Source organism: Dermacentor silvarum, chromosome 9 (genome assembly GCF_013339745.2).
Source record: "Dermacentor silvarum isolate Dsil-2018 chromosome 9, BIME_Dsil_1.4, whole genome shotgun sequence".
Lineage (NCBI taxonomy): Eukaryota > Metazoa > Arthropoda > Arachnida > Ixodida > Ixodidae > Dermacentor > Dermacentor silvarum.
In genome coordinates, this window is record NC_051162.1 from 104847925 (window position 1) to 104869417 (window position 21493).

At 49.6% G+C, this 21493-nt stretch overlaps 2 protein-coding genes across 6 annotated transcripts in view; both read left to right on the forward strand.

Annotated features, from left to right (window-relative positions):
- Nucleotides 1-1256: 1256 nt before the first annotated feature.
- LOC125940362 (phosphatidylinositol 4-kinase alpha-like) lies at nucleotides 1257-6965 on the forward strand. Its single transcript, XM_049656441.1, has 2 exons — nucleotides 1257-1573; nucleotides 6494-6965. The coding sequence occupies exons 1-2, from the start codon at nucleotides 1403-1405 to the stop codon at nucleotides 6947-6949; spliced, it is 627 nt and encodes a 208-aa protein (XP_049512398.1). The 5' UTR covers nucleotides 1257-1402; the 3' UTR covers nucleotides 6950-6965.
- Nucleotides 6966-7456: 491 nt separating this feature from the next.
- The window catches only part of LOC119463789 (phosphatidylinositol 4-kinase alpha-like), a 70858-nt gene continuing 56821 nt past the window's right edge, over nucleotides 7457-21493 (forward strand). For all 5 annotated transcript variants that reach the window (XM_049655858.1, XM_049655861.1, XM_049655859.1 and 2 more), the window contains exons 1-7: nucleotides 7457-7949; nucleotides 8463-8750; nucleotides 9385-9586; nucleotides 11482-11690; nucleotides 15391-15501; nucleotides 17580-17875; nucleotides 19704-20607. In XM_049655858.1, coding sequence (XP_049511815.1) covers nucleotides 7713-7949; nucleotides 8463-8750; nucleotides 9385-9586; nucleotides 11482-11690; nucleotides 15391-15501; nucleotides 17580-17875; nucleotides 19704-20607 — 2247 coding nt within the window. In that variant the 5' untranslated portion in view covers nucleotides 7457-7712. The remainder of the gene's footprint in view (nucleotides 7950-8462; nucleotides 8751-9384; nucleotides 9587-11481; nucleotides 11691-15390; nucleotides 15502-17579; nucleotides 17876-19703; nucleotides 20608-21493) is intronic.

Sequence of the window (21493 nt, forward strand, 5' to 3'; positions counted from 1 at the left end):
GTTATAATAGCTTCTCTACAGCCAGTTTCGGTACCGATCGTTTTTCAGGAGGATACTGTGCTTTGACGTCATGAAACAGTGCGTGGCCACGTGGGAGCAGGACATTGCGACGTTTTGACACTCGCTTTGGCTCGCTAGGTCACCTCGTATGCTGCTATTCGTCGTGAGGGCTAATGTAGCAGCACGGCGGTTGACCGAGCGAGAAAGAGCGAGTGTCGAAACGCCACACCCTCCTGCTACCAAGTGCGTCATGACGTCGCAGTGCGTTAGAAACGAAACCGACACTTACTGTAGAAAAGCTATATTAGATTATTTACGGTGCTGTGAGGCTTATCACAACTTTTTTGTGTGTGCGTGTGTGTGATTTAGAGGGACCGAACCTTCATTTAAAACAAAGAGGAAGTCTCGAAAATATCGTGTCAATACCCCTTTAAAGTAAAGAAACAGGCGCAAGATAGCGATTATAGTTTGAAAAGAAGATACGCCTGCAAGGGTGCAAACTTTTCTTACAGTGAGGCTTGTAGCAGACTTTTCCTTGATGCTTCCTCATTCTCTTAAGTGCGCATGAATCTCCATGGAAGGAAGTAGGAAGTAAGTTTTAACTGTGTGCCGACACTTATTGAATGCGGTTCGAAGTTGTCGGAACTGTCTCCCACCCACAGTTCCACAATTCGCTTCATTCGACCCTTCTTCCATTTGAAGTCAAAGTCAGGACAATAACCTCTGACCACACTTATTGCTATTACATTTTGCTGCATTCGCATGGTTCGTCTTGAGCCGAAACATATTCCATAGCTTGGAAATACGCCCAAAAGAACGGTTCTTTCTTACTTTTATCGTTTACCGAAAAGGAATGGAAAAGGATGGCCCGTAGCTCAGAATTTAATACAATAATTGAGGAAAGTCTGTGGCCCACAGGCTTGGTGACTAGTCTCAGCGAAGCACTAAGGGACAATTAATTTTGTTTCTGATTTCGGGCTAGCTGCTGCGTAGTAAAATGTTCCTACGAATTTAATAATGTATATCCATATATTTTCAATTCGCCCTATTGCTACGCTTGTGGGCCAGCCGTTTCTAGTGAAGACGCACCAACGGCGCAGCTATCAGCACGCGTTGACCGCAAAAAACCCATCGTCCCGGATTTGAAACGGGTTCGCCTATCGCTGACCGTATGGAAGTGCTTCGCTTAGCGGACAGCTCTTATCCTGCTGCGACGTCGCCGTACATTAATGCCGTTTTCGTGCACACTCCGCTGCTGAGCAGCTGGCGCTTATAGGTGTGGACAAAGAAGACGTCATCGAAGGCGGGTGCAGCGGGTGCATCATCATCATCAGCGGGCGCGCCAGTACAGCAGGCGGTGCGGTGAGGCCCCCTCACCTGAGGGCCTACCCCCGGCCCAGACATGGCCGATCTGACTCCAGCAACGCCAGCCACGCCAGCTCCTGTCGCCGGCGGCAATGGCGGCGGCGGCAGCGGCATGTTGGCCCAGGAACGGGAGCGGGCAGCGTTCCGGCATGGCCTCATGGAATTGTCCCGTTGCCTGGCTCGACTTCAGCCGACGCCATGGAGCAAGGTGACCGCTGACCGATAGGGCACGGCTCGGAAGCAAGGGGCGGCGCCGAGATTTGTCTGTTGGATGGGCGGAGCATAATTTTTAAATTTCGTTGGGCGTGCAGGAAGACACTATCACTCGGCACACCATAGGTTTATTCGATTCAGCCAAGTTTCTCTGCCCCTCCTGCACCTATTAACAGTGCAGTGCGCTTTCGATTCTCCCGAGGTGCAGCGGTGCACCCTGCACGCCCATGCTCGATTGCACGGGGTGCAAGGCAAGGTGCCGCCGTGGTGCAGTGCATCCTTGAACCTTGCAATGAGTGGGTGCAGCTTGGCACACCGTACTCCGTGCACCTTGTCGTTTGTGGTGCCGTACACCTTTTCTGATTCGAATAACGATCATGTTGCTATAGGACGGGGGTCGATGGGGGGGGGGGGGAGGGGGTTACTGGTGGGGGAGTTACCAACAAGCCCGCATTGTAGCACTAGGGGTTATTGGGGTGTTCGTCGGTCCCGGCTAGTGGCGTACGTACCAACTATTTCACGAGCTGGGGGGGGGGGGGGAGACCTGCAAAACGATCTGACTCTCTCTCTCTCTCTCTCTCTCTCTCTATATATATATATATATATATATATATATATATATATATATTATATAGTTACTATTACAATATGTGCAAAAAACTTCGCATAGGACAAGGCAAAATGTATGCACTGAAAGATAAGCAGGGTAATATCATCAGCAATTGGAGATCACAGGCCTCTCTCCCTGCGATCTCCCATTACCCCTGTCTTGCGCTAGCTAATTCGAATTTGCGCCTGCAAATTTCCTAACTTCATCAACCCACCTAGTTTTCGGCCATCCTCGACTGCGCTTCCCTTCTCTTGGTATCCATTCTGTGACTCTAATGGTCCACTGGTTATCAATACTACGCATTACATGGTCAGCCCAGCTCCATTTTTCCCTCTTAATGTCAACTAGAATATTGGATATCCCCGTTTGCTTTCTTCCTGTCTATTAACGTTAGGTCTAACATTTTTCGTCCCATCGCTCTTTGTGCGGTGTGTTCTCGAGCTTCTTTATTAACCTCCATGATTCTGTCCCATATGTTAGCACCGGTACAATGCAATGATTGAACACTTTTGTTTTCAACGACAGTGGTAAGCTCCTAGTCATGATTTGGCAATGCCTGCCGTATGCAGTCCAACCCAATTTTATTCTTCGGTAAATTTCTTTCTCATGATCAGGGTCCCCTGTGAGTAATTGACCTAGATAAAGTACTCCTTTACAGACTAGAGGCTGACTGACGATCCTGAATTCTTGTTCCCTTGCCAGGCTATTGAACATTATGTTTGTCTTCTACGTATTAATCTTGAACCACACTCTTACACTTTCTCGCTTAAGGTCCTCAATCATTTGCTTTAATTCGTCCCCATTGTTGCTGAATAGGAGAATGTCATCTGCAAACCGAAGGTTTCTGAGATATTCGCCGTTGATCCTCACTCCTATATAAGCCTTCCCAGTCTAAGAGCTTGAATACTTCTTCTAAGCATGCATTGAATACCATTGGAGAGATTGGGTCTCCTTTCTCGACCCCTTTCTTGATAAGTAACTTTCTACTTTTCTTGTGGAGAACCAAGGTAGCTGTGGAATCCTTGTAGATGTTTGACAATATATTCACGTATGCCTCCTGTACTCCTTGATTACGCAATGCCTCTATGACTGCTGGTATCTCTACTGAATCAAATGCATTTTCATAATCTGAGAAGGCATTTGATACCAGCAGTCATAGAGTCACACTATAGTCCAGGTGCAAGCAAATTAGGAAGGCCCACTAAGCTAAAGTCACTCCCTCACCAGAACCTCACCAGAACAGGAACTGGCCTCCCTGGTGCAGCATTCGGTCACTACCTCTTCATGACTCCTACAATATATGCCCATAATACGCCCCAAAATTTCCCCGGCCAGTATAATGCGTAGTCGATGGCCGGGATCTTGGTTGTTGGGTTTGTTGCTCTTTCCGTGCCAGATGCGGATGAGCTCCAACTTCTCTGTAGGGCAGGCCAGGCCACATGCACGTACGTCGTCCTCCACGCAGGTGGCAGCTTGTTGCAGCTTGGCTTCTTTTTCTCCGAGGGAGCCCTGTGTGGTCCATAGCATGATGTCATCCGCATAAAGCGCATGGTGGACTCCCTCAATTTGTTGGAGTTTCCGCGCGAAGCCTATCATAGCTACATTGAAAAGCAGCGGGGAGATAACTGACCCCTGCGGGGTTCCTTTGTTGGGGACGCTTAGTGAGGCAGAACGAAGTGTGCCCAGCCCTATTGTCGCAGTGCGATTGGTAAGGAAGGTCTTGACGTACTCGTAGGTTTGATGGCCGCAGTTGAGTTCAGCAAGGTCCGTCGAGGACAGCCTGATGATTAACATTGTCAAAAGCGCCTTTTATATCCAGGGTCAAGAGAATGTGTGCCCCGTGTTGGGGTACTGTCTCGATGACTTCCTTTTTGATTTCGAGAAAAACATCTTGGGTTGATAAGCGCGCTCGGAAACCAAACATGATATCAGGAAGGAGTGAATGGTCTTCTAAGTAGTTCTGGAGGTGGGTGGTAATCACTCTTTCATAAATTTTGCCAAGGCACGAGGTCAGAGAGATAGGTCGAAGATTCTCAATCTGAAGTGCCTTGCTTGGTTTCGGGATCAGAATAGTGTCTGCATGTTTCCATTCGGGCGGAACTGTACCTTGTTCCCAGTGTGCGTTGAGGAACATTGTGAGGCCCTACACTGCTGCATCGCTGAGGTTCCTTATGAGGCCATAGTTGGCATGATCAGCACCGGTGGCCGTATTACGAGTGCAGCTGCGGATGGTGGCATAGACCTCATCAACCATAATGAGGCTGTCGAGGGTATGATTTGGGCCCCCTGGTACGTACCCTGATAGGGAGGAGGGGTGGTGGAGCCAAATCATTTGCATTGGATTTGCTCCAGGAGTTCATCTTCTGTACCTGGGTACGTGTGGATGAGTCTTGCTACTGCTTTGTTCGTTTCATTTTACGATCTTGTGGGGTCGATGAGTAAAAATACTGCATACTATTATGAGGGGCCCCCTCACCGTAGTGAGTGCCCACTTTAAAAGCAGCTACGACGCCCGATAGATGAATTTTGTTCTGGCATGTTGGGTACTTCTTTTTTGTGGTACCGGGCATTGCAGATACTAAATTAAAAGCCGTGAGGTGCAAGCGAAAGTAGAAATCACTGCTGCTTCCTCTTTAACAATGTGTCATTGCTCGTGAAATATTTTAATGAAACGCGCGCAATTTGCCAGATTAATACTGAGCGTTGCATGAATGCATTTCACAGCGATTCGAATACACATGCGGCTCCAGCGTAAGAAGTACAGCACGATTACTGTGATTGGATGTTTTGTGTTGCAAGAAACTCTGCTTGGTTTCGACACTTGAAGTGCCCTGGGTGAAAATCATGCTTCCTTGGTGATAGTCACAAGCCAGAGGGAACGTGACTTTGTCACATATGGTTATGACGATCTACACAATCAAAAAGGCAGAGCTCGGCGCTAAAGAAGACGATGCTAATGACTGGCCTGCTGTGCACAAAAAAGAATGAACAACCTGTCTTTGTGAATTACGTTAATATTTTGTAACTATAGATTTCCCCGTTGATTTTTTCTTCCGCAAAAATAATATAAAAAACGGGCAAGTTTGCACTCGGTCGTGCAAAGCTTAGGCACAGAGAAACTTTCGATCCTCAAGTCTTACTGGATAATACTGCTAGGTATTAACTTGGTTGCTGCTAGGCCTTAACTTGGTTTAACTTTACTACACATGTAAGGAAGGTATTCTCGAGCGATCATTTTCGGAGGTACTTTCTCTTTCGCGACATTTCGCGTGACTAGCGCTGGACGCGTCGGCACCTGCGAGCGACAGCGTTCCTGGCATGCCACAAACGCAGACAGGCTAACCAAGGTTGGCATAGTGCCAAGAACGCTGTTTCTTGCCGACGCTGAACGCGTTGGAGGCTAGCCTCTCGATATCCAGCGAAAGCTGACACGACTAGACGCAGCCCCTTTTATGACAAACTCCGAGGCCAAGCGCATGCACACTGGGCAAAGCTATGCACAGTGTAAGGGCGGCGCGCAGCAGACGACATGCCGGGATGACATCACGGCGCATGCGCAGTAGCGCGCACCTGGCGGGTGCTGGGCGGAGCCGTATCTGTGTCGGGCGAAGAGAGCGCGCACTTGCGCCGGCGGTTACTAGGCAACACGAGGGGACATCATCGCTACTGCTTCGGCGCATGCGCGGCTAGGCAACGCGGGCGGCATCGGCAGCAGCTCGGCGCGTTGCCTCGTTGGTGCTGCTACAATTTTTCTCTCTCTATCTCGCCCTCATTTTCTCTTTCCCTTTCCCGAGCATGCTCTCCTTGCCTTTCCTTAACGTCCCGTCTCAAGCCAACATATGCACGGCATGGAGAGGAGGCGAGGCACACGCCGCTCCGCGAGGTGGGGCCGTATTCTGAAACGTTCCCCTAGGCGAAATTTCTTTTTTCGCTTTCAGGCGTGCGCTGATTGGCTGTTTTAGCAAAATTGGATGAGCTGATTGGGTGGTTGAGCCCGACGTCATTCAATTTTGCTCAACCAGCCAATTAGCGCGCACCCTGAAAGCGAAAAAAAATTTCGCCTAGGGGAACGTTTCAGAATACGGCCCCTGGTTGCTAGCCAACGCAGTGACGTCATAGCTCGGCGAGGTTTTGCGGCAGCAGGCGGCACTTTTTACGGATAACTAGAACAGCTTCGCTGTAAAAAATAATTAGGGAATATATTCGTATACTATAATATCAGTGTGTTCAAGCTTGAAGAAAAGGCGTTGCGGGTCTCTCTTGACAGTTTGTACGCTGCGAAATGCGTCCTGTATACTTACGCAGGTGGCCAAGGTGATGGCCGCCTGCCCCGTGGAGCTGTCGCGCGGCGTGTTCCGCATCGACCAGCGGGGCCAGGACGCCGTGATGTCGCTCAGCGTGTACCTGGTCGAGTCGGGCTTCCAGCACCGGGAGCGCATCGTGCCGTACCTGATCAAGCTGCTGCGCGGCCTGCTCAAGGCCAGCTTCGTCGAGGAGGTCAAGTACGAGCCCGACGAGCGGCTGCCCGTGCGCGAGCGCTTCTGCTTCCTGCTGCACGCGGTGCTGTCGGACGTGGCCCACCACTGCGACGAGCTGGGCGAGGAGGTCACTAACTGCCAGCTCGACTTCCTCGGCGCCCTGGTGCGCATCTGCGCCAGCGCGCATGCCGCCAGCTCGGCGAGCTCGGAGCCCTCGAGCACGGCCGCCGCGCTCAACGTCAAGGCGAGTGTCGACCGCTCTGCCGCTGTAGCATATATATAACTGAGAATTCAGAACGAGCTCCACCTCTCAAAAACATAACGCCCGTGCTCTCCAGCCCTGCCAGTTTTCTTCCTTGTTATTTGCTTCTTGGAACAAGGACATTTGCCAAGTAACTTTATCACTTGGCCACGTACACGGCCATTACTTTTGCCTTCTGGAAAAATTTACGCCAGTCGAGTTCGTCTAGCAAATTCTTGTTGTGCCTGCACTTAGTGTGGCGGCAGCGCCGCCGCATTTCGGTGACGTCATGCTCTGCAGCTTGACTGGACCATAACCTAAGGTGGACAGACGACCTCACAAGGATAGATCTCGCTTTCAACATCCAACTAGTTGTGGCGACCTCACTCAGTCTCATCTCGTGAGGGTGAAGTGTTTTCGGGAGACCTCACATCTTGGATGCGTGCGACGCGACCTATGGTTCCACACCTCCTTACGCTCGACAGAGCGCAACAGTGTTGTCACGCCGACCAGACAGCCGTGCCGCTGACCAGGATCCCTCACAGCTATCGCTGTAATATGACCATCGAGGCGTGCAACTGGTGCATTCTTAGCAACCGTCTCGCACTATCTGTTCCAGGTCGGCCAAACAGTGGTTCCGCTGATCCTCGGTACGTGCCGCGCGCTGGGCCGTACCAGCCCCGAGCCGCCGTTCATCATCTCCCAGATCTTCCCGCCACCGGAGAAGGTGGACTTCATCGAGGACGAGCTGGGCGTCGAGAACTACGCCAAGAAAAAGAAGCGTGCCGAGACGTACAACCCGATAATGGTGTCGCGACGCGCCATGGTTGACTACTGGATGACCAGGGCGTGCCGCGGGGCGGCGCGCGAGCGCCGCGAGGGGCTGCTGCCGTACGAGAACATCACGACGCCCATCGTGTTCAAGGCGTCCACGTACCTGTTCCGAACGTTCGGCTCGAGCTTCAGCCTCATGCGAATCATTGCCGAGCGGCCCGAGGTCGCGCGCAAGAGCCACATGAGGTTTTCGGCCAATAAGATCCAGGTGCGCCAATCCGTCGGATGGAGTACTTGCAGAAATTCAAGAAATACCTTTAGCTAACTATCACTTGAATTCGTTCTAAATAAAGGTCTTATTTTGCTAATTGTACGTACCCTGCTTTATTGTGAGCGGTACGGTGTGCCATCTTTACAACGAAGTGACGTGTACAACGAAGGATTTTAGAGATCCCAAACGTTCCATTGTCATTGCGTTCGACGAATTGAAGATACTGAACATCGAATTCTCCAGTGGATGATTAAGGAATATTTAAGTCAGCTGTCTTGCAAGACTTCGTTCTGTTCTGTATGTTCGCCTACATAATTCGTCTCGTCTACACGAACCTCCTTGGTTTTATAAGGACTAACCAGCTTTATAAATTCGTTGAATGCCTAGGCCGTGAGGCCTTGTTTGTGCGCAAAGAAAAAAGAAAAGGTACTAACAGCTACCACTTTAAGACACGCGCTTTGAACTCGTCTTTTCTGGTTAGTTTTCCAGACTATTTTTTCCGGCTCGCAGCTGATCCTGGCGTACGCTGACCGCATCCTGTCTGACGAGATGATCGAGTACCTCGACCAATGCGCCATGGAAGCCTACCAGAGCGGCCAGATCGCCGTGAACCCTTATCGCTCGTTCGGCGAGGTACTCAAGCTTGTCTGGGTCAACCTGCTCTACGAGTTGCTTTGCTCTTACACGCTCGCCGAGAAGGAGGAGTGGAAGCACACCTCCCCACTCTTCTGTAGCCTGGCCAAGGACATCCAGAAGCTTGCCAAGCATCTATTCCTCGCCGGCCAGAAGGACATACAGGTGAGTGGGGTGCGGAATTGGCGAACGGCGGGGGTTGGGGTGGGGGTAGGAGGAAGTAACTGCTATCAGTTTAATCAAAACTAAAGCCCCTGTTCGGGCCTCTATGGCGGGCGCAGATTACCTAGCCAAGCACATTCTTCGTGTGCTGCACGAGAAGTGGCCATCATGCACTTTTTAGAATGCTCGCGGGGGTGAAGTCCATTCCATAAACAGTTGCCTTGGTGGTTTTCGCATAGTAACGCTTACATGACAGTGTTCTTGGAAGTGCTACACTCCTCCCAGCTGCCGGCATACTTGATGGATGATGAGGTTTTACATGACGGTGTTCTTGGAAGTAGCACAGTCCTCACAGCTGCCGGTATACTTGCTATCCAACACTGGCAGGATGGTTGTTTCGGGAGGTGGCACGCTCTTACCTGTTTCCGAGTCGCTTGTTGGATAGTAGCGTTAGCAGTTTTAGAAGTGGTTCAGTCCTCGCAGCTGCTGAAACACTTGGTGGATGGTAACGCTCGCAGGAGAGTGATTTTTTTTTAGGTGTAGGCAGCGGGGCATTGGAACGGCCCCGTCGTCTTCTAGTACGTCAAAGAATGCGAATTTGCTGCAATGCGCCGTGCGCTGTTCTTGGCGGTGGCAGGTGAAGGCGTACGACGCGAGCGAACAGGAACAGAAGGATTATCAGTACACGTGCGCTCACCGGTTCCGCGCCAGCGTTCAGACGGTGGCCGCGTGCGTGGATATCCTTGTCTGGGCCGAGGTGGAGGAGAACGGCGCCGACCTGCTCTGCGGGAAGCTCGCCGAGAAGCTCAACGCGTCGCATGGTCTCAAGCTTGCACTTGGTACGTACAGCCTGTTTGAAAAGTTTTCAGGCTGCATAAGCTATAGTGCGTTGTGTATAGTCGACATCTCGTGGCACTTGCGGTAGTTACAAAACCTTGAATGGCGAAGAACAGATTTCTCACCTTTAATAACCAAGGAGGGCTGGCTAATCAGCTTCGGAACTTGCGCATTGTGGGAAAAAAAAGAAGCCATCACGAAAAGGAGCGAATACGACATGAAATAACGCAAGTTTGGGCATGTTGTTGTTCCATTTCTACATCTAGCGCACAGCACAAGACAAGGACAGAGTGTAGAACCGACGAAGACAGGCGCTAACTTGGGACAGATTTATTTTCAGAAAGAGCAATCCAACCATCTTATATTCTTATAGGTTTTACTGGTCTTTTTTGCACTGATCATCGTATGTGATGTCAGAATGTTACAAATTCGGTTGCGCACGCTGTTACCAAAACTCTTATATGTGAGTGTGACGCTTCTGAAAATAAATCTGTTGGAAGTTAGTGCATGTCTTCGTCGGTTCTTCACTCTGTCCTTGTCTTGTGCGCTAGATGCAGAAATGAATACAGCAAATGCGAAGATACGAGTGCTTAGTTTCGATTAATTCTTTACTCTGTAAAGCAAATAAATATATACAGCACACTGCCCTTCAGTCATGCTCATGTACATTGGTCAATGGACAACGACACGCGCATTCAAAGAAATCTGCTAATCTAATCGGATTCACGTCTTAGGTTAATGAATGTATCACTAATACACTTCGGACTGGTTTGTAGAGTCTGAAAAGCGCCTCAGGCAACGCTCGTGTCATCGTGTTCCTACTCAAGTGCGTCGGCAATGGAACAACCGTTTTATAGTCTAATTGAAAGCATGCGCTCAATAGGAAGTGTTTAAGAAGGGTGTATCTGCAACTGGGTCATTCCTACCATTGCACTTACCAGTCGGATCTTGTATTGAAGCTATCGCTTGATTCTACCACGTGGAGCACAGCGTCGCCTCTCGAATAAAGAAGATACTGCGAGTTGCTTCAGAGACATTCTATTCTAGTGCATTCGAATAGACGCTGTGAGTGGACATGGTTACCAGTTCCTTAATGCGTTAGCAACATGAGTGTCAAAGTGGATAAAAGTGTGTGTGTGAAGTGGTGGAAGCCGGTCAGTTGGTCACGGTCATATATATGTGACCACGTGACCGGCTTTAAAGATATATGCACTTGCGAGTTGCTTTGAGCAGTGGATTCAAATGTAGACCAGGGTACCATGGAAATTTATTTCTAGTAGAGCAATGAACGATGACCGAAGAAAGAAATATTCATCGGGCTCATCCTGGAGCCAACGTTTCAACAACATTAGTTTTCTTTGTCAGTGAGCCGCGCAAGAGCCAGCACGTGGAGCGCTAAAGAAGACATCTCACAGTATACACACACGCACAATGTTCAGGTAACACTAGAAGAGGATTGGGAGATGATTACAAGTCTTCGCGTCGAAGCCTTGGCTCTATATGCCGAGGCTCTCCTGGTTTGGTCACTGTTTAATACGTCTATAGTCTCAATGTTCCTGTGACCCCCTTTTATTGCTTGCCTTTCAATCCCACACCGTTGCAGTGGTTCCGCGCCATCACACTGTTATCCCATCTACGAAAACATGTGGACGATAATTTGAACCGCCATCATCAAACACATTTAACAATGTCACAATATGCTTCGGAAGTACTGCTCGTGTGTGCATTTAATTTCTGCAGTCGGCACAACATGTTCGCTTGCTTTGACAATAAGCTTCGAATATTTCTGCAACAATTGTGCTGCTGCTGCTGCTGCTGCTGTGCTGCTGCTGGTGATGATGATGATAATCATAATGAAAATCGAGCAGCCTGGTCAGCCCCTAGATTTTTCGTGCAGGTCACCTGCCTATCCTCATCAGCTGCCTGAACGGCATCAGGACGCTGGCCGAGATGTTTCCCCTGATCGTGGACGGTTGCATGTTAGCCGCGCGCGACTTCCTGGGCGCTCCAGCACCCGTCCTGCTCAAGCTTTACCAGTGCATGGAAGAGCTCGTCAGCGGGGACAACGCCGGCGTCAGAACCATCTGCCAGGCGGCGCTGAGACAGGTGCGTCCGAGCATCCGTGGCGCAGTATAAGATGGTACAGCTGACGCCGCAGAAAGATTTTATTCCCACGCCCGATAACACGGACCACGACGCATTTTGAAGAGAATGGGTTGTTTTGGCTTTTTTTTTCGCCAGTTTTCGGGGTTCTACAAAGACGCCACTGTAAAGGGCACGTGGTCTGGCGCAATTCAGTTTTGGGGTGCGCTCGTCACCAACTATTATGGCTATGTGAGACGCACCACCTTTGGGGCGTCTGAAGGTGTAGTAGTAGTAGTGATTTTATTGAAGAAGAAAATGTAGATATTGCGGTGAAGCTCTCGGGACGGACATACCTCCTCCTCTCACGCCACCCTCTCCCCATGTGGGGTCTGCGGGAGAGGGCTCCGGCGGCGGAAGAGAAGGATGGCAGGCGCCTTTCTTGCCGGGGCTCGCGCCGCACAAATTGACTTACATGAGAAGCTACCTACACTGTATCACTGGTTAAAGGCACTGTTCCCTTCGGAATTACGCAATAAAGCAGCAACCACTGAATGTAAATCCGCACTGCAAGAAATATGTCTCCGAACGCATAGTTACTTTAATAAAGCGAATAGATTTCTGGAAGCCGTTCGGCTGTTTCCGTACATGTACAATCGTCGTGGATTGTTTCCGCGCAATTTTTCTTGGAACGTGAAGGTTTATTTCAGAGAAATCCGTCTGGGTTTCCTTTGTATATCATCGTGTTACTCTCGCGTGTGTGACAACTTGTTGCCCTCTAGGTTTGTGTTGGCCTGTCCCGGCGTTCGAAGCGGGCATGCCAGAGCATAACCATTTAATAGTAAAAGGGAAACGAGACGACAGCAGGAGCGGATCCAGGTTTTTTCTGAGGGGGGGGGGGGTCAGCTTCTGTCAATGATGATGATGATGATGATAGTAGCCTTTATTATTTACCTAAGTTCACCGTTTCTGCGCACGATAAACCCGTGTTTTATACGGCTAGAGCAACACCTGTAGCCCGCCGTGGTGGCTCAGTCAGCTCAGGCGTTGCGCTGCTGAGCGCGAGATCGCGCGATCGAATCCCTGCCGCGGCGGCCGCATTTCGATGGAGGCGAAATGCAAAAACGCCCGTATGCTTGCGTTGTAGTGCACGTTAAAGAACCCCAGGTGGTCAAAATTCATGCGGAGTCTTCCACTACGGCGTGCCTCATAATCAGAACTGGTTGTGGCACGTAAAACCCCAGAAAGAGGAAGAAGCCCTATAGCGAAGCCAGGTATCGGTTTCTCCGAGCTTATAGGAAAAGGACGTTACCCAATACAGCCATGTGCTTGGCAGCTATGCCTGATATTACAGGGTGTTCAAAACTAAGCTTTATGGTTTTCTTAAAATTAGGCACTGGGAGGCACGCGAAAACCACCTGTGCAAATAAGTTATGTGGCCAGGGGGGCACAAAGTGAAGTGATAATTACGCTGTGAGCAGCCCAATTAACTAAAATTGAACAATTATTTTTTGTCGACTGCAGTAAGTGGGTATGTTTGTATTGAAAACTTAGAGGCAGTCGTGTTTTTACACAGTATCAGTCGGATGAATTAATCTAGCGTGTTCGTGCTCCGAGATATCCGACTCCAAATTTCAATTGTACTGCGCAGAGTTATCGACTCGACGCGAGAGCGGTTTATGCTTTGCTTTGCTGTGGAAGGGAGGCATTTTGAACATTTTAGGGCATTGACATCTTGATGGGTGAAGTGTTGTCATGAGATTTGTGCATGACAACACCAAAGTTAAAGCGGCAGTATGAAATATTCGTTAGCATAGCTAAAAAGGTTTCTCCTGTTGATGGTGCAGTTGTTGCTTTTGATTTCAATAAAACTTACAATACTTGGAAATCAGCAGTCACTTTATTTGCGTAGCCCAAACAAGGACCATGCCCGATCGTCTAGTCATCATTACGCACGCGCGCTGCCCTCCGGCTTCTCCGCTCGCGCCATTATCTCGGCATGGCTAGAGTGACCTAGGCATGGCAGCTGCCGCCATCTTTACAGGCTGCGCGGTCGCGTGTTACGACAGCGGTTACGGGTTCTTCGATTTTTTTTTTTATTTCGCCAGCCGTGAGGGGAAGGGGGGCAGTTATTATTTTTGCCAATGCCTCCGCCGCGTTGTCAGACTAAACGCCGCACCCAACAGCCGCGTCACATCAGGGGGGAGCTTTGCGCCGATCCTCACTCTCTTGCATGCGTAATCATGCGAACGACCATTAAAATTCGGAGTTGGATATCTCGGAGCATAGACATGCTAGAAGAATTCTTCCAAGTGAAACTGTGTAGAAACACGACTGCCTCTAACTTCTTCTTCTTTGGAGGGATGGCGGTGCTATCTTTCCTCTTGAGTCGAGGTGTTGTGTTGACTAGAGGAACGTTCCTTAATACGGGCGTAACGCTCCACTCCAACGCGGCAACCACTAGGCTGGTTGTTTACGATATGCGAATCACCGCGTATGAAGACTCACGACGCCACCTACAAGAAGAACGATGTGGCGTAGTAGCCGAGAGCGCGAGCCAGCGTCTTCATGTTTTGTTTCCCACGCGACGCCATCCTTTTACACAAGGCGCGCATCTGCTACCGTTTCTCTAACCACGCGACGCCATCCTAGGCCCGCGCGCTGGCGTTGGCCGCTGACTTCACGCTCCCCCACTTCCAGCCGCTGCTCGAGGCTTCGCCCCGCTCCGCGAGAACGCCCACTCAGATAAACGGATCCGGCGGCTTTGAGCTTCCTATGCTAAATGTACGACAATAAAACTGCGAAGTTACAATGAAAAACTTGTAGCGTACGAACGGTACTGTGCTCGTACTGGATATTGTCAACGTGTAACTGTGATCACAATGAGGGCTACAGTTAAAAAAAAGTTACCTATGCGTAGTTCTTAGTTTAGCTGTTAGTTGTTATTATTTATATATGAACACTTCAGCGAGAGACCTCTTTCATTAAGCAGGTTGGTCGCAGAACCGATGACAGCAAATGAGGCAACCGATGACACCCCAATGCGGAACTAAGTTGATCAGGCGCGAAGGCGTGCTTGGCAAAAGGGACATCCCCTCGTTCATACGACGCCACCGACGGGACGAGTAAGGCACGGCCGGCGCCAGGAGGTCCAAGGTGTTCATGAGAAAAATTAACTACGGCAACTTCGCTACACAACACCCCTACAGAGTACAACTAAGCTTGTGAGCGAGCTAGCTTTACTTCTACATGGCTGATACCACTGGTACTCACGAAAAATTATTTTTAAGAATGCTGGTGGCCATATTTTTTTGTGACAGTGCCATCCCCCTATCAGCGAGGGGGCGATACAGAAATCTGAGGGGGGGTCAGGACATCCGGACATCCCCCCTGGATCCGCGCCTGGACGACAGTACTAAGTCAGAAGAAATTGGTGTGCCATTCCATAACATTCTACGCAGTTCCTCCGCTGAAACGTTGTTCGCAGGTAAAATAAATGCCATGTTTGTCTTCTTTAATCATGCACCAGACAGCTGCGCTGCGGATATCTTTGGTGATGCCAGAGATCTTGAGAGGTATCTAGTGTACTTACTTGGGTGTTTGATATCAGCTGGTGCGCAATCAATTCTCTCCACAAAGTCGCCGAGTTCACTTGACTGAAAAGTAATCGCGCCAAACATCTCTACGGGTTGCGGCGAAACGTTCCGAACCGAATTACTCGCAGGTGCGTGACGCAGGCATCGACTGCCTGTGCGGAGTGCTTCGGGTAGGCATCGAGCGTGACCCCGAGATTGTGCAGGCGTACCTGGCTTCCGCTTCAAACCGGCTGTTCCAGGTGCGTGCGAAACTGGAACAGAAGTGACGCACAATTCACAAAGCTAATTTTTGTTCGTGAGAGCTGCTTCTCATTGGCCCGACGGTGTTATTCAAAACGTGGCAGCGATGACGTTTTCCCGGCTCCCGAAATCGCTTCCAGCGCCATATGCAGTCCGCGAAAGCATGGTATTGCAGTTATCCTTAACAAGGACCCGTCATTTTCGGGTTGAGGTGTAAACAATATCTCTAAGCTGATTAGCTGCCGATCTATTTTTTACCAATAGCTTTGGCGTATTAACTTCGTGAATGCGAGCTTTGGCATTACGCCGGAACTGTTAAAGACATGACCGGTGACAGCTTCTGTTGCGCCTCTATCAGGCAATGCGCCCTAGCGCCTCGTAGCGATAGAATATGTCACTCTGTGCGCTGGTGACGTTATCTAACGCCTCCTGTAAACGGGCATCCTCGCTCAAAGCCGTAATGAAATTTCACGTGATATGCTCTAGCGCTTCACCCCACTCCATCTCATTGCTGCTGCGTCTGCGTCGCGAGACATTGGTACTCTTAGGACGCATGATGTTTGCGGAAGTCCTATGGGTGGAATCTCTGTGGACGTCAGTTTAAAGGGACCGACAACCGCTCAGAACAAGAATCAAGATAACCCCGCTGATGGAAAGATTGCCTATCGTATTGGCTAAAACGAGCCCTGTCTTTCTCATTGAACGTAGATTTATATTTTTAATGCTTCACTAAAAGTCGCGAAAAGTGACCTTTGGCGCCCCAAGCGGCAAAAACATGAAGACGCATAAGTTACCTATCACGTGACCTTCTACTAGTGTACGCTGTTCCAGGTCTTTTTATTAGTATTGAAATGCAGTACACTTTTTTCTATTGTAAGTTTTTTTCCTTTTTCAAACTTACAATGTGCAGATAAGCCTTCGTTTGTAGTGAGTAGATAAGTGGCGCTGCCTTCGCTTGGCGTTTTCGATGAGTTGGCTTGGCTTGTCGAGTCTGTCGATCGAATAACGACGCCGGGGCTCGCCAACCATGACGTAGGCGTGTACGTGGGGAAAAAACACGGTACAAATATAATAAAGGTCTGTACAGCAACGCAAACTTGTTAGTGACACGAGCACCGAGTGACACTCTTGTTTCCTGCGCAGCAACTTCCGGTTAGGGACCGACTTTCGGTTTGTCACAGAGGTGGGACGAAATTAAAAATTAATCATAAAAAATTAAAAAAAGAGGTAGATATCGACAGTTCTATTTATGGTTGAAGATAGATATGACATTAGAGCACAAGTTTAGTACAGTAAAGACCTAATTAAGTGTCCGGAATAATTAGAAACAATTAAGGAAAGTCTAATTGCTATGGTGTTGGGCTGTTAAGCACGAGGTCGCGGCATCAAATCCCGGAGACGGCGGCCGCATTTCGATGGGGGCGAAATGCGAAGACACTCGTGTACTTGAATTTAGGTGCACGTTAAAGAACCCAGGTGGTACAAATTATTCCGGAGTTCCCCCATATATCCAGAACGTGGTTTTGGCACGTAAAACCCCATAATTGTTTATGCATATTTTAAAATATTGGTGCATGATAGTTGGGACGCCCTGTATAAGCCTGTTTGTTGGAACTTGCATACGGCGCCCACTTACCTTTTGCATACGTATGTTTGTATATGCAACTATGTTCGTTCTAGAACTATATCCGCCTCACCTACCATCATTTGAAGGCGTCGATCCTAGCAGCAGCCGCGCCAAACCTGGGAGGATGTGCAAAGAAAGCGTTGCTTTAAAAATTGCAGGTGAAGTTGGCCATCGTTTGTTTTGATTCAAGTGTGCCTATGATTTAAGGAAGATTGAAAAACGGCGCCATATATATATATATATAATATGAAGTCCGTACCATGCAAAATTTCAGCTTTGGACGAACAGTCCTCGGACTATAGACCAGAAAATACGGCATGTCTTCTAAACATTTTGCACTGTTGAGCCCCTTTGACAGTTTCCCCGTCGAATTAGCCCAGCGCGCACACGGTGTAGATTTCGCAACGCCAAAAGTGACGACGTCGGGGCTTCCTTGTGTGTTATCGGCAGGCCGAAATTAGCGGAGGCGAGGGAGCGCTGATCGCCATCAACACGGTGATGGCGTTGGGCAAGATGGCGGTGGCGCTGAAGGGCACGCCCAGGACCGAGAAGTCGGTGCTGCAGTTCTTCCAGCAGCGCTTCTGCAAGCCCCCTTCAACGCTGGACACGCTCATCGTGGACCAGATGGGCCGCATGCTGGTCGCCAAGGTGGACAGGTCTGTCAGGGACGAGATCATGAAGATGCTCACCATGGTCACGCTGGTCTCCAACTCTGTGCAGGCCAGGCTCAGCGACGCCGACGCCAAGTGAGCTCTCGTGCGGCAGACGTGGTTGAGAGAACGAGGATAAGATGGCTAGTGAGAATAAATACTGAATGCAGAAATCTGGGCTAGTTGGAACTTGGACAACTAAAATAAACACAGTAGAAAAATAAAAGCACACACACAAAAAAGAAAGATGACAGGACAAGAAGGATGCTAGTCTTTTAATGCCAATGTTTTCTGTCATTTGAAAACCAGTGTGCTTTCTGTCCTGTCGTCTTGCGTCCTTCTCAGGGGGTCTCTATTTTTTCTAAGAGCTGGAAACATTTCTGATGCCTAAGTTTAATCGAACTTGCTCTTGATCTATTATAAGTATATCGTCTTACGTCCGTCAGCTCTGCAGAAATGCAGTAAGACTGGCCGAAACGGGTTTTCTTTCAACTTGAAATGCAGCGTAATGACCATTTCCTGCTATGAGTGATTGACTACAATTTGCCGTGCAGAAATTGGGATATCAAGAGTGGTCAAACAAGGGATGTCTCAAGCTAGTATCAGGCCAGTTTCGACAAGGGGACTTGTGGAAATTTTGGCAACCATTGTCTCCCTGTCGAAAGTTTGGTTCCAGCGTAAACCATTCCCTAGCTCGACAACTAGCCAGGGCCGGGATCTTGTAGCGATGCCTTATGACTTATTCTATACTAGTCTTATCATCCACCGCTCACGGCCGGCTGATCCCGTTGATAACGCGAGCGGACCGTTGCTCTAACCACTGACAAAGGGCGATAAGCGCGAAAAGGCATTATTACCGGAAAGGCATCGCTACAAAATACCGGCCCAGGTCCACTTGTCGAAACGTCTGCTCCAGCCCTAGAAATACTTTGTTGAGCTTCTTGTGACACTCTTGCCTTGTTTTATTGCGATAACAATATATGGACACTCCAAGCACATTTTTGCCGTCGTCGTCGCCATGATGTTCCGTATAAAGTCCAACGATGATAAAATCGTCGCCGCGCGCCGTGCGTTGTGTGTGCGAGTGAAGGCGTGCGAGGGTGAGCCGGCAACCGCAGCTTAATCTCGCGCACGCGACAGAGGAAGGCGGCCGGAAGCACACGATCTTCGCTCACGCGCGAGGAACGGGGAGGAGGCGACGGAGACGGGAGGCTGCGTTCTGCTTACGCGGCTGCTGCTCATGGAGCTATCTTGAAAGCGATCTGCGACGCGGCTGAAGTGTGCGCCCGCGGCGGCCTCATCTTCAAAGCGATCTGCGATGGGCCTAAGGGCATTCGCCGAGTGCCGGTAGCTTCGTATGCGCTGCGCTTTCGACGTTTCGTTCGCGCTGAAGCGAGAGCCAGCGCGAAGATCAGTTTGCTCGCTGCCGCTGGCGCGATTTCTCATTCCAGCGTTTTGACGAGCTCCCGCAATCATCGAGCGAGATGTGTCCATGTTTACCTGTGCGCGCGTGACACTGTGCTTGTTTATTTAGTTAGTAAGCGAATATTTGCACCTTTATATGGCCGATAAAACTACTATCCTTACTTCGTATAGCTGTCTACCAATTTGCTATCGCAATCGATGCTTCGCCTTTCAGGCGAAACTGTGACTTTTTATAAATGGCACGTGTGTAACGGGTTTGTGGCACCTGCACACGTGCAAATGGCACGTGTGCACGTGTGTTCTATGTTTTCGCAGCAGTGGCGCCAAATCTTATCGTAGATTTACGTGATTATCTCACTTACAAAGGCTCTGTTCTCAGCAAAAGCTGTGCTTCGGAAACCGCAGATCGCTAATCAGTCGCTTTCGTTCTGCCTAAATATGGCCCCAATTTTTTCCACTGGAACGAGCAAAATGAACATCCTCGAGTGCTTACTTTCAGGTTTCCCGGCTACAAGCACGTCGCGTTGCCCGTCATCAAGGTCCTCGTCAAGGTGGCCTCTGGCATTGACGGGGCCGACGAGAAGCTCGAGCTTCTCAGTACTCTTCTCGAGCTGTTCGTGCAGATCGGGCTCGACGGGTGCCGCTACTGTGAGAACCAGTTGGCCTTCAAGGACTCGGGCTGCGCCGCCAACATGGGCGTTCTCATACCTGTCATCTCGGCGCTGGTGCAACGCATGGACCCCGTGGTTGGTGCCAAGCCGCGGATGCACAAGTTGTTCTGGGACTTTTGGCTTTACGCCTCGCTTATGGGCTTCACCGTGCTGTCCGGAGTGTGGCCCATAGACTGGTACTACGGAACCGCCGACATCGCGCTCAAGTCGCCGATCCTGGTGTGCAAGGAACACCTGAGACCCATCCTGCAGTTCAATAACCCCGTGCGCCACGAGACCGCGGCCATCGTCGACCTCAACGACGTCAAGTTCCAGCTGCTGAAGGAACTCAAGGGAGGCACCGAGATCAGCACCATACTGTACAAGATGAACTTCCAGCAGGCCACCTATCTGCTGTCGGTCAACGACCTGGAAGCGCTGAGGATCCAGAACTCGGTGACCACCAAGACCCCGTACCAGATCATGATGCAGTACCTCGAGTTCCCGCTCATACAGAAGGATAAGGGCGGCATGTTCATTTGCATGTCGGCGGTTGCCGATAAGGTCTTCGACATGTTTCTCGACGTGATGCAGGACAAGCCCAAGCACCGGGAGCGCGAAATCGAGCTGGAGGAGGCGTTCGTCTTCCTCCTCGTGAAGTTCGTCGACCCCGAGAAGCAGATTCGGCGTGTAGCCGACAAGTTTATTTCGAACTTCATCGATCGCTTCCCGCATTTACTGTGGAGCCGCAAGGTGAGACGTGCAGTAGGTTTGTTAGCACCTTTAGATGAGAGAAGCAACGCGTTCGGTGTTACACGTCGGGCTACAAGACACTTGGGAACTTGTGCAGGGCTTGTAACAGGCGTTATGAGTAATGTATAACAGGGGTTAGCCTGTGCCATACTCACAAATACAGTGGCTATGCATAGATGAGCCACCACGTATCCTAATCAATGTTTTGTTGCTATACTGCGACGCGAAATATATGCGAGAAATGCTAAAGACATAGACTGATGAGATTGAATGACTATGTACCAAGTATAAATGTGTAATATTAGGTATGCTTTGCTGTGCTAATTAGTAGCTAGTTTTGCGTTATTGCTCGTGACTGCCTTTTGCAGGACACGTGAACTTATCGGCACCGTTCACAACACGCAGAACGGAAGCGAAAAACATAAGAACACGGGATTGTTAAAAGTGAAACGCGGTATGATTGAAGTGCTGAATTTTTAGAAATGACTGAAATACCATTTGATTTTAATCAAAAAGGTTGTATATGGAAACAATGGGACGTAGAGGACACAGGACCTTATCTGAGGTGCAGTGCTTGCTTAAAATGGAATCCCGAAAGCAGTCTAGTTCTCGCTTCTCTTATGAAGGGAGACGTTTTATGTTGCGTGTGCAAATGCACAGTTGAAAAGCCGTTGTTTTCGAAAAGGATGACTCGTTTCTAAGGAAAGTTATTCTTACGACAAAATGGCCAGTCGTCGACGATTGAAATATTATGGAAACTAGCCCATATGCAGTTTTATTGCGATAGCAATTATATGGACACTCAGACAAATTTCTGCCGCCGCCGTCGTCGTCGCCGTGAAGTTCCGTATAAAGTCCAAGGGCGATAACACCGTCGCCACGCGCC

Excerpts from the sequence above, each read along its gene's own strand:
- LOC125940362 (XM_049656441.1), top strand. The coding sequence starts at position 1,403 with ATGGCCGATCTGACTCCAGCAACGCCAGCCACGCCAGCTCCTGTCGCC. Across the intron at positions 1,574-6,493 it reads AGCCGACGCCATGGAGCAAG|GTGGCCAAGGTGATGGCCGC; the intron begins GTGACCGCTGAC and ends ATACTTACGCAG.